The sequence below is a fragment of the Hipposideros armiger genome, unplaced genomic scaffold (assembly GCF_001890085.2).
Source record: "Hipposideros armiger isolate ML-2016 unplaced genomic scaffold, ASM189008v1 scaffold_304, whole genome shotgun sequence".
NCBI classification, from domain to species: domain Eukaryota; kingdom Metazoa; phylum Chordata; class Mammalia; order Chiroptera; family Hipposideridae; genus Hipposideros; species Hipposideros armiger.
The window spans coordinates 1,061,697-1,074,325 of record NW_017731654.1 but is presented as its reverse complement, the minus strand read 5'-3'; the positions used below and the strand labels follow the sequence as shown (position 1 = coordinate 1,074,325).

At 54.2% G+C, this 12,629-nt stretch overlaps 1 protein-coding gene across 1 annotated transcript in view; it reads left to right on the top strand.

The window, feature by feature from the left end:
• SMTNL2 (smoothelin like 2) overlaps window positions 1-12,629 on the top strand; it is a 20,533-nt gene extending 7,904 nt beyond the window's left edge. The window contains exons 2-8 of the mRNA XM_019659879.1: window positions 7-97; window positions 582-824; window positions 1,467-1,542; window positions 2,518-2,697; window positions 3,713-3,830; window positions 4,219-4,370; window positions 11,618-12,629. Of these exons, the coding sequence (XP_019515424.1) occupies window positions 7-97; window positions 582-824; window positions 1,467-1,542; window positions 2,518-2,697; window positions 3,713-3,830; window positions 4,219-4,370; window positions 11,618-11,744 (987 nt within the window). The 3' untranslated portion in view covers window positions 11,745-12,629. The remainder of the gene's footprint in view (window positions 1-6; window positions 98-581; window positions 825-1,466; window positions 1,543-2,517; window positions 2,698-3,712; window positions 3,831-4,218; window positions 4,371-11,617) is intronic.

Sequence of the window (12,629 nt, the reverse complement as noted above, 5' to 3'; positions counted from 1 at the left end):
CTGTAGAGTGTGGATTATCATGATGAAGCCAGCGAGTCAGAGACGAGAAGGACCTCAAACTCGTGCATCATGGAGAATGGACACCAACCAGGGGCAGGTAGGGGCCAACCGCAGAGGAGGGAGGGCTGGCTGGCTTTGGGGGTCAGGGCCTTGGTGGCCATGCATCTGAGCCAGGGCATCCTTGGCTGGGAGGGGAAGACTTGAGCTTGAACCCCAATGTGTGGAGAGGCTGCCAGGAGAACAGCTTGATTCAGTGTCAAGTAGACTTTTTCAACACAGAAGGAAATGGGAGATCTTGGAAAGTGGCGAGCGTTCCTCTGTCTGGAGAAATGCAGGCAGGGGCTGAGAAATTGCCCAAGCACTGAGCAGGGTAGAGAGTGGACTGACAAGCCAACTAGTGTTCACTGACCTGGCTGCGAGCGGAAGTTGAAGCAGATGGCAGCTCTGGTTGGAGCAGTGAGAAGTTCTCATTCGGGAGAGCTCAGGGAGGCTGGAGCTCTCTGGGGGGTCTGAGGCACTTGTGGATGCCATGACTGACACCCACTGCCTCTCCCCCCAACCCCGCTGGTCACACGTTCCAGGTCCAGGTGATGGAACCCCTGAAGCCACCCAGACCTTCCCAGCACCAGAGCCCCCCAAGCCTCGCCCTGTGAGCCTCTCCTTGCGACAGCCCCACCAGCCAGTCACGGCCATCACGCGGGTCTCCGAGAGGTTCTCTGGGGAGACCTCGGCCACAGGTCTCTCACCCACGTCTGCCACCGTCCTGGGGGGCCTCAGCTCGAGCCCCAGCGAGGCCACCACACCGTGGACTCCCAGTCCCAGTGGTAGGAGCAGGGGATCAAGGGCTGAGGGGTTGACCCCACCCTCTGGGAGGGTGGACTGGGGCTGGGGGATTAGCAAGAGACTCAGAAAACTTGGGGCAAAGCCCCAGTGCCCCCTCTGCCTGTCATTGTGACCCCTCCCTACCCTGTCTGCACCATCCAGTGGGACCCATCCTTGCCCAACTCCTCCTCTGCAGGTGGCAACCCTGGCTTTTATTACTGGTTGAGGCTGTGGTTAGACGGTGGCCTCTCACCCTGTACATATTGGCATAGTTCCTTCCCCACCTTCCCGTCGTGGTCAGGCATCAGTGGTAGACCTGCGGTTGGGCTGTATGGGCTTCCAAAATGAGGGTTCGGGAAGGAAAAGTTTGCTGGATATGTGGCACAGGAGGCCCTGGGCCCTGTGTTCTCAAAAGCAGGTGGGGACACTTTCAAAGACCTCTTTCGTGTCATTGCTCTATGTTCCCAGCCTCCTTTCTCCTTAACTGTTGGCCGAGGTGGGGCCAGCTTAGCCCAGGGGTCCTGCCTGTCTGTGGAGTGATGCCGGGTAAACGGTGCAGGGCTGTGTCACAGGAGGGAGGCAGAAGGGACTGCCCCTCCCTGAGACCAGGGCTTGTTATTTCTCTCCTTCCCTTTGTTCTGCAGAGAAGAATTCTTCTCTCCCACGGTCTTTGTTGGGCTCTGGCTATGGGGCAGTGACAGCAGGCAGAAACAATGACAGGTGAGTCAGGGCCCATGTTCCCGTGTTCCTGGTGGGTGGGGTCATCACTCCTCAGGTGTCATCTGGGCTTTGCCTTGGACCCAGGATGCCCAGGTCACCTGCAAGGAGCCCCTGACCCCAGGAGGAGGTACACTCCTTGGCTTGGTGCCTCCAGAGAACTGAGGCAGCAGGGCTGCCGGGTAGGATTGGAGCAGCAGGGCTTGCGGGAGAGTTTAGTTTGGAGAAATACGGCTGCAGGCTGGTTTCTCTATGGACCCTTCAAAGCAAGTTTGTCAAAAGATTAGAAGAGTGTTTCAGTGCCCCCGAAAGAAGCTGGGTCAGAGGAGCTCTCCCGCTGTCTTCATCCATCCACCCTGTTTGGGGTTCCTCGAGCCAGGGTGCTTCCTGCCTGTGGACTGTGGAAGTACCTGAAGAGGCTGCAGCAGGCCTGCAGGGGCTTCCCTGGGGGTACAGGCCTCCTCCTGGCCTGTAGGTGTCCCCATATTCCCCAGGCCAGCTGGACTGTGAGGGGGTGGGTAGGATGGGGGGACTGGCTTGGCTTTCTTTTTTCTTTTAATAGTAAAAGAATTGTGACTTTCCAGCAAACAGTTCCAGCGGGGGAAAACAAAGGGGGTCTTATCTATTGGTGGTGGAGGAGGGGCGTCTGGTCCTGGTGGGACTGGTTCTGGGTACACCTCCCTCCTAAGAGGATGCTCCCTGCCTGCCCCAGGCATTGACACCCTCACCCAGTGAGGGGGCCCATTCCCCCTCCCTGAGTTGGGCGTGCTGTCCAGGCTGCCTGCTTCAGACAGCAGCTCAGTTCAGAAAACCTGCCTAACCGGTTGGAGACAGGAGCAAGTGGTCCTTTCTTTCTGCCTGCCGCTGTAGCCCCCCGTTTCTGCCGCATTTCCCACTCAATGGGGAGGAGGAGCCTGCGGCCTGAGTGAGCTAGCGATGGCTGGACCTGTATTCCTGACTCGGTGGTTCTCTCCTCAGCCCAGCTCTAGTAACGCCACCCCAGTCGCCCCCATCCCCGCAGCCACCAGCCACCACTCAGGCCCATCGCCAAGGGGAGCGCCGCCGGGAGCTGGTGAGGTCGCAGACGCTGCCCCGCACCTCCAGTGCTCAGGCCCGGAAGGCCTTGTTTGAGAAGTGGGAGCAGGATACAGCGGGCAAGTACGGACACGAGTCCCCAGACCAGGTTTGGGCCCCCAGAGCAGGTCCAGATCCAGACTGGGGTCAGGAAGGCACAGCACCCCAAAACCGGCCCTGTCCTATACCCCATGAGACCTTCCCTAAGATGTGACCGAGGTCAGAACTAGGCCACAGGGTGGGCCAGGGGGCAGGGAGCCAGGCAAGGCCTCATGAGAGCCCACCTCTCTCCCCCGTTATCAGAGGGGTCCCCAGGCTGCCCTCACACCCACATTCCTTGTGGGTTGGAGCCCCTTTGGTTTCTGGGTATGACTGGAATGTCAGTTGATTGGGATTCCCCGTAGGAGCGGGGAAGTGACACACAGGACCCAAGTGCTTACTGGCCCATTGTCATGCCTTGAACCTCCCCATTGGAGATGGGACCCACCCTTACACATTGACCTGGTAAATGGTAGTGACGCCTGTTGCTTGCAGCGTGTGCAGCTTAGGCCTGAGATGATGAAAAGACCCCAGTGCTGGCCCCTGAGGCTCCGACTCTAGTGAGAGAGAGAGACCCAGGGAGTGTCCCCACCAGCCCAAACAACCTCATCTCAGCTATTAGGGAGTGTGTCCTTGGGGCCCAGAGGAGGAAACAGCCTTCAGGTTTGGCGACTTCAGAGGGAGGCTCGTAAGGAGACGCTGGATAATGGGGAGTGGGAGTTCAAACAAAGGCAGGGGCTCAGGGCCATGCAGGCTCAGGTCACCCGTCCCAAGGTTGCCAAGTGACCGCTGATTCCAAGGGTGGGAAATAACCAGGACACCTGGAGGCGGGAAGGCAGGGAGGGTCCTGCCGACTCCATCAAGGGCGGCCATGTGGCTGGTGTGCAGGGCTCATGCCTGGACAGGGACACGTTGTGCTGACATAGTGTCTCCCCTGGATGAGCAGAGCAGGTGGGGACATCTTCCCGGTGGTGTGGGAATGGCTAGGGACTTCCCTGCCTCTCAGAGGAGATGGCAGCTGAGGAGCGACCCCCACTGCAGGCCTGAATTCTCTCCACAGGGGGAAAGGCGAGGCCCGGGCCAAGCTGAAACGCTCCCAGAGCTTCGGGGTAGCCAGCGCCAGCAGCATCAAGCAGATCTTGCTTGAGTGGTGCCGCAGCAAGACTCTTGGTTACCAGGTGAGCCCAGGGTCCCGCCCTGGCCCCTGGGAACCCCAGCCGGAGGCTTGGCTGAGCGTCGCCCCTGACTCATTTCCCTGGCCAGGGCAAGAGCCCCAGGCTGGGGCAGGGTAGGAGCTAGAGAAATTGTGCCTTTCCCGTTGGTCCCTAGCCGCCTGCAGCATGTGCTTAGAAACCCCAGGAGTCCTGTATCTGGACCCGAGCAGATGGGTCCAGGGCACCTTACGTGGTGAGGTCTGGCGCCTCCAGCTTGTGGCTGAGCTGGGTGGATGGTGGACCTTGGGGAAGGGCTGGGAGAATCTGCTTATGGAATCGAACTGGGTGGGGGAGCTGAGGTGGGTGGGGGCTGTACCCTCACCTCCACGCCTGGACCTTGCCTTGCTCGCAGCACGTGGACCTGCAGAACTTCTCCTCCAGCTGGAGCGACGGGATGGCCTTCTGTGCCCTGGTGCACTCATTCTTCCCTGATGCCTTCGACTACAACACCCTGAGCCCCACGCAGAGGCAGAAGAACTTTGAGCTGGCTTTCACCATGGCTGAGTGAGCATGGCAGTCCTGCTGGCTACCAGCCGGGCTCTCTTCTCGGTGCACCTGCCCTCTTTCTTGGGTGCCCAGTGTCTGGTGGGTGGTCTGGGAGACCAGCCACGGACAGGGCATGATGAGCAGTGGGATAGGGTCTCCCAGAGCGCCTAGTCTGCCCTCCCTGGGCAAGTGGAGAGATGCAGTTGCCTGGGGGAGACACAGCCACCGATCAGTGTGAAAGTGAATGTACCTGCCTGGGAGACATTAAAAAAACTTCTCCCGGAAAAACAAAAACAAACCGAAACCTTGTTTGGGCCGGCAAGTGGCTCAGTTGACTAAGAGTTAGCTTAAGAGCGTGAGCTCTGAGCAGCAACGCCTCCAGCTCAATTCCCACGTGGGCCAGTGACGCTGTGCCCAAGCTGAGTTAAAAAACAACAACTAACTTCTTCCATCAGTAGATTTTGCATTCCCTGCACGTGTTCTAGACTTTCACATGAATTCACCTACCTCTTAAGACCTGCTCACAGGGAGATTGGGCAGGGGCGGTACTGGGAGCTAGAGGCACTTGGGAAGCCAGTGGGAATTTGGTTATTCTCTGAGGGTAACCTCCAGAGCATCAGGAGCACCATGAAGCGGGATGTATCTGCCAGCACTGTGGCAGGGGTGCATTCACCCTGAGTCGGAGAGGGAATCCTTACAAAGGTGTAGGCAGGAGTGAGGGAACTGAGCCAGGCACAGTGCAGCAGCCTCGGGGTAATCCGCCGGAAGTTATGCGACCTGGGCAGCATAGCTGTGTGCAGAGGGCTGGCTGATAGGAGCTGTGCTTTTGGGCAGTGGATGTGACCAGCTTATGGTGACTTGGTGGGGGGGATAAGTACTCTGCCCTCACCCTCCTGCCCTCACACCAGGACCTCCTGTTGACAAGCAGAAGGCAGAAGGCGGGGACGCCATCTCTGTGGTCCATTGAGGCCCCAGGGCAGCATGGAGCACAGATGAGGGTGTTCAGGGGCTGCCTGATGCTAAGCCTCATGGAGCTAAGGCGAGGAAGGTCAGAGGGGAGGAAGGCCTTCCCAAAGCTGAGTTTCCTGGAGGAACGTTTCTCATTCTTTCTTGCTTGCCTGCCCTCCTTGGTGCCTGTGACATAAACCTCTGCTGTCGACCTGTGTCCGATCACCTTTGTTTCTTGTCCGCGTCCCCAGCGCCCATGTCCAGGAGGTTGTTGAGTTGGAGGAACCCTCACCCAAGGCCTCAACCACCCTCCTCCTCAGCCCCCCCCCCACCTCCCCCGAGTCTGGCTGGGGAAAGGAGTCAGAGCCAGCAGGTGACGAGACCCATACTTGGTGTATGGTAGGTCTCACCTTGAGCGCAGGCGGCCGCCCTGCTCTGAGCAGCAGCTCTCGCTCTGGGGAGAGAATGGAGACCTGGCTCCGAGCTCCTTGGCCCACGTTGTTGGAACATGAGTATTGCCCCTGTTGTGTTGTCTCGGATGACGCGCTTGTTCTCTCGGCCCCCTCGGGGTCATAAGAACTCCTTGTATACTTTAAAAGCCTTCTCTTTCTTGGCTGCTTGGGATTAGCTGTCATCCTAATTGCAGAAACAGCTTTGGACAGAGCGTGTTATGCAACTGGATCCAGACGATGGTGAAGTAGAGCCAAGTGCGTGATGTCGGGGAGGGGGGCCTCCCCAGGATGAGGCCCAGCTGCCTGAAGCCCAGAAATGTGGGGGACTGTCAAAAATCAGACTGTCAGTCGGCAGGGCCGGGGCCATGACGTGGGCACCCCAAGATCCACCTCAGGTGGGTGAGGCCACACTGGGCTTACAGAGTTCTTTTCCATCAAGTCCAGTGGGCCAGGTGATGGTGCCAACTCATGCCTTGGTTGCCTTGGTCACTCTCAACCTGGACCAGGCTGGGCTGTAGTAGGGAGAGGGAGGCCTTGGGCCACGGGGTGGCAGCCCTGTACCCCAGCTCCTAGGGAACACAGCTTCCCTTGGCAGCTAGAGCCAGAGCGATTCATGGTTCTGCCTGCCCAGCATAAGGTTTGAGCTCACGGAGCCTTCAGACTCCCAAACAGATGTTTCTTCTGTTCCCAGGCTGGGAGAGCAGTGGCGGAGGCTGCTCCAGGTTTAGGCTCCCTCCTCCCCAGAGCAAACAGCAGGGGTAAAAAACTTGGCCCTGCCTCCCTGTGGCCTGAGCCTGCTCCCCGCTGGGGAGGGGAGGATGGTCTGCCAGACCCCTGAGATGAATTCTTGCTTTTCTGCTGACTCGAGGCGGTGGGGAGGGGTGCCCAAGCAGGCCTGTGTGGGGAGCTTGCTCAAAGTCTGGGAAGGTGCCTCTCCTCATGAGTCAGCCGGGAGATTATCTCGCAGGTTCTTAGAGGAGAGAGGGCTGGGAAAGGCCTGCCTGTCCGAGGCCTCTGGGGAGGACAGCAGCTTGGATCACCCAGTTACGTGGACAATAGGCTGGTTAGAGAAGCTGGAAAGAAAGCACAGGGACACCTGCTTGAGGATACTGGCTACCACTTTCTTAATATATCTGCCTTAAGTTTGCCAGCCAAAGCCAAGCAGACACGCAGGGCTGTTAGAAGCCACCAAGAGCCATATAGGCAGCAGGGTGGAGCTAAGAAAGGCAGTGTGTGATCAGAGGAGCCTGGGCTCTGATGAAGGCACAACCGTGGAAGGAAAAGGACACGGATGGGGCCTCCACACCTTGGGACTGCCTCATATCAGGAAAGAAAAGTTTCCAGACCCTTCCATGAACTACTACCTTAAAAGCACAGAGACGCATCAGGAACCTATGGAATTAAAGTGCCTTGTGCTGCCCCTCCCCACAATAATTCACAGTTCCAAAGATTCCCCGTGGCCTAATCTGTGTGAGCAATGGGGTGTTGACAGCAAAATGAGCTCCCCTGGCCGGACAGGTGTTCAGGGCCTGGAAAGCGGGAGGACCAGCCCCTTTTATGGGTGCTTTACCCTCTGCACCCTTCTCCTCTCAGCTCCCATGGAGCCAGACATTCCGCCCGAGGCTCCCAATTGCCCTGTGGGGAATGTGCCCTGCTCTCGGGTTACCCAGAGCAAAAGGGGCTTCCAGGCTATTTGTAGTGTCCATGTGTCTCTGCCTAAAACCAAATAGGACGCTGCAGCCCAAGCCCTGGCATCTTGGTCTCAGAGAAGGCTTAAACAAATAAAAATAACCCCTCAAACCCCTCCTCCATCTCCTTTCCAAGTCAGCCCTGTGGTGGCTGAAGATCACAATAGATTGGAGTTGGAGAAAACCCTCTAAACCCTTTTGAACCCCAAACAAGATGGGGCTAAGTAAATTCATTTAGAATTGTTAGTAGGCAGATGTCAACTCTGGTTCTTGCTGTGCGTTGACGTTTGAAGTGATTTGTATGTTTTTCCTTTGGACTATTCCAGGTTTGAATGATTTAAAACAAGCTTGTATCATTTTTACAAACGCAGTTTTATTTTTTTTTTATTGAAAAGGCAATGGGACCTCTAATATTTGAGACTGAAATATTTTGTATACAACTTAAGGCTGATCATCATTTTTTCTTGTCTCATATCCTGTCTCATGAGCTGTGTCTGCAGCTTCTGGCAATCTTGTCACGACTGTCACGGTGGGCGGGGTGCTGTGGGGACCAGATGGATGTGGCCCTGTCCCCTGGTTGTTTGCTGGGGAAGCCAGCACCTTGCCCATGGCTTCCTGTCTGGTAATAGGAGGTGACGCCAGGGTGAGGCCTTAGCTCCAGTCCTAACCGCCACCTTGATCTTGAGGACTCGCTGCCTGGGCAGGGATGTCATTACTAGAAAGGTAAATTTCAGCCTTTAGAATGAAGAAGGGGGCCAACTCACTCTCCCTGCACGCTCTCCCAGGTTGGACAATGCCCGGGACATACCAGTAGTTCTGAGTACCCTCTGTGAAGAGGGTGAGAAAGAAATTGGAACCAGCTCAGCAGATAGGGTCCCAGGCACCCTTTGGGGCAGTGAAGGAACCAGAGATATTTAGTTTCAGGAAAAGACAGGGATATAAAGATTCTCTTCCAACACATGAAGGGCTCTTTTGTGTGTGGGGGGGAAAAACCAGCCTGAGAATAGCCTTGTGAGACCAGTACGTGTGAAGTGCCAAGAGGGAAAGAGCATAAGAAGCTAAGGGAAAACTTGGTCATGGCCGGTGCTACCTGCAGAGGGATTCGCATTGTCCTTGGAGGCAGTGAGGGCCCCTTCCTTGGACCTGGAGGTGACCAAGCCAGAGGGGGACCTTCACAGAGATAGTTGGTGCTTCCGATGGGGGAGCTTGGAGGAGGATAGTTCAGTTCTCTTCCAAGTCTGAGGTTCAGTGTTCTAATGCTGCCCTCATTTAATAGGGGGCACTGCTGAGGCCACAGCTGTCCGTGGCGATACCCTGCGCGCCTGCTCACACACACACCTGAGATCCTCTGACAGCAGCCTTGGGAGGGAGGAAGGGAGGAAAGGAGAGAGGGAGGGAAGGCAGGTGCTCTCCCTGTGCTGCAGGTGAGGAGGAGGGCACCCGATGCTAAGTGATAGCTCAGGAAGGTGAACTCAGGTCCCTGGAGGACTCTCAAAGAACTCAGATTTTCAATCCTTGACCGTTGACAAAGCACCTTGGCGTGCCTGCCCTTGTCAGAGTGCCGACTTTCCTGACACCGAGCCCTGCCCTGGCCCGTCCTGGGGAGCAAGAGTGCCCGCTCATTGGGCCAAAGCACTCGCCACCCCACAAAGCTGTTGGATTCCCTTACAGGCTGCCCGCTCCAAACTGAGGGGGAGGCAATGATGGGATCTGGGACAGATGTCTCCATTTCACCTTGACATTTGGTTTCTGATAGGAGGCCTGGCTCCAGGCCAGTGCCACAAAGCAGGGCCCCGTGCTAATGTCATGGTCCTTGTCTTTGGAGCATTGCAAGCCCAGGAGTTGATGGGGACTGACTGGTAGAAAGTACTGCATGAGCCATGCGAACTGGTCCATAAGCTCTAGGGTCCAAGGCACATGAAGACACTCACCCTCCCAAAAAAGGAGCAGAGGGGGAGCCCACAGGGAGAGGGAGCAGTGGCAGGCGTCTGTTTTTCTGCTGAAGTAAGGTGAAGCAACTGCTGGAGCCACGATCTGAACCCGGCAATCTAGATTTCAAATTTGGGCCTCTTTTCCCCAATGGTCCCCTCTGCTTCATAAAGTGAGGCACGATAATAAAAACAGCAACAATAATAATCTCTAACGTTTATTGAGCTCTTTCTCAATAAGACACTGCCAGACACTGTTCCACTTTGTTTGCATAGATTAGCTCATTCTCACTAATTCCGTGAAGTGGTTATTATTCCAGATGGGGAAACTGAGGCCTGGAGAAGTTAAGTCTCTTGCCCAAAGTCATAGCTAGTAAGGATGGAGCTGGGATGGAAACCCTGGGAGTCATGCACTTATTGATATGGGAAGGAAAAAGAGACTGGGGACCCCTGGATCTACCAAAGTGTGCACAGCTGTTGAAGGAAGGACACTGATGATTGGACAAGTGCGATCATTTTGTGCTTTTGGTTCTGCCTGGTAACATCAGGCCAGGCACATCTGGCACCCAGGGAAGCATTGCTCAGCATTCCAGAGGACATAGGCTGTTATTTCAAGACTCAGTGCTGAGATGCTCAATGCAATCAATGTACCTTAATTGGACACTCATCTTCCCGCTTCCATGAGACCTTGAAGCGGAGGCCCTCAGCCCCCTTTCAGCTGGGATGGCAGAGGGAACAGTTTTCTTTCTAGCCCAGTGAAGGACCCCAGTTTCCACATGCATCTACACTAGAGGCAGAGGGCCGGGGGGTGGGTAGGTGACAAGATGATTTTAGGCAATTTTTTTTTAAAGATTTTATTGGGGAATTGGGGAAGGAACAGTGGTGGAGAATTGGGGAAGGGGAACATTGTGTTTTTCTAGGACCCATCAGCTCCAAGTCAAGTTGTTGTCTTTCAATCTTAGTTGTGAAAGGCACAAGCTCAGCTCCAAGTCCAGGCGCTGCTTTCAATCTAGTTGCGGGTAGGTGTAGCCCACCATCCCATGCAGGAGTCGAACCGGAAACCTTGTTGCTAAGAGTGCACACTCTAACCACTGAGCCATGCGGTCGCCCATCAGCAACTCAGGGCAGCTCAGCTCAAGGTGCCATGTTACAATCTTAGTTACTGGTGGGCGTAGCCTACCATCTCATGCGGGAGTCTAACCAGCAACCTTGTCATTAGGAGCATGCGCTCTCACCAGCTGAGCCATCCTGCCACCCATTGGCAGCTCAGCTTCAGCTCAGCTCAGGCGCAGCTCACTGGCCCATGTGGGAATCAAACCGGCGACTCCGTTGCTCAGAGCTCACGCTCTTAACCAACTGCACCACCAGGCTGGCCCTGTAGGCAATTTTTTAAACATCAGTAGACAGTAAATTTAGTGGCTCATGACCAGCATTAAAGAAAGATAAGAGGTGGGGAGAGAAATAAAGATGAAATATTATAAATATTGGTAGTAGAAAGGGTCAGTAGTTTTGTGAAACTATTTCCACATATATGTATGTGTTTGCTGAATCATAATGAAAAATCTTTCTATGGGTCATGGTAAAAAAAACATTTTTAAACAGTTTTAGGAGGCAGATGGGTGAATTTATTTTTTACTTTATTCTTTTTACAGCAGGTCCTTGAGTAACAATGTTTTGTTCTAAAGATGAGATGCCATAGGAACGTAACCCTTGACTCTCCTTTATATTAATTAGCCTTTGGTAAAATTGATTTTGTTCAGCTCAGCTCCAGCATAGCATCACTGGCCCATGTGGGAATCGAACCGGCGGCCCTGTTGCTCAGAGCTCGTGCTCTTAAGCTAACTCTTAACCCAACTGAGCCACTCGGCTGGCCCTAACTGAATTTTTTTTAGTGAAATCTATTTAAAAAGTTTTTATGAATAAAAAGTAGACTAAATAAAATGTAATTTTTTGAGTAGAACTTAATTTAGTGAAATTTCAAAGTGAAATTTAATTTCATTGAAGATTGACATGAACTCTACTTAAATCAAACTCAGAGTTGCATAGGTGGTTCCTGAATGTGGGAGTTTGGGAAACACTGTGTTAGACTAAGTGACTCTAAAGGTTCCCCTGGGGTAAGAACCTTCATAGTTGGGGATCACTTGGTAGCCTCCAGCTCTGGGCTGAGTTCTGTTCTCAGGGTGGTGCTGACGTCTGTGGGGTTGGCTGAGTGTGGGGACCTTCGTTCTAACGGGGCGTCTGTGTTTCAGGAACCTGGCTAGCTGCGAGCGCCTCATCGAGGTGGAGGACATGATGGTGATGGGCCGCAAGCCAGACCCCATGTGCGTCTTCACTTATGTCCAGTCACTGTACAACCACCTGCGTCGCTTTGAATGAAGCCCTTTGAGCCTGGAGCGCCACCATAGCAACCCCAGGAAGAGACTAGGGGGCCCCTTGGGTTCCCTGAGTCAGGATGGCCAGAGACGAGTTGCGTGTTGGTGTGAGCGCTGTTTGTTCTGTGGTGTGTGACGGCCCTCCCGTCCTGCCCAGCTGTGTTACTGATTAAAGCACTGCTGAGTTGTGCCCCAACTGTGTTGATCACAGCCAGGGGCTCGAAGGAAAAAGAAAAATTACCAGAGAGAGAGAGAGAGAGAGAGAGAGAGAGAGAGAGAGAGAGAGAGAGAGAGAGAAATTGGTGCTAAGTAATTATCTTCCTTTAAAAAATTGCTTCTCTGTAGATCCTGGAATGCGAAATCACAATTTTCCCTCTGGTGAATCTGATACATTGGTTTCACAGGGTTACACTGATTACCAAATGTTGTTTTTTTTTTGTTTTTTTTTAATCAAAATACCCAGAGTTTTGTACTTCCTCACACTATTGTAGGTTCCTTTCCTCCCTCCCCCTGGGCCACTGCCAGGAAACAGAAAGACCGCTTGCTTAATCAGCAGCTTGACAAAGAAGACCGAAGTCTTGGGAAGAAAGGGTTTAATCACTCCCAGGTCCTGGGCAACAGATGACCTTCAAGTCACCTCGGCTCTCTGGGGAGATGGGAAAGCTCTCGACTGTCCCAAAGTGCTCCTGTCCTTCCCGGGAGGCCCCACAAGTGTTAGGCTAAGAATAGGCTCTCGTAAAGTTAACACTTTTGGGGATGGACAGGCCCTTTGTGTAGAGAGGTAGTGTTTATTCACAGCTTTTTCTAGGGGATATGCTGCAGATATTTATAAAAAGTAACTCCATCTGTACCATTGACCATTTGTACATAAAAAGATGTGTCACACTTC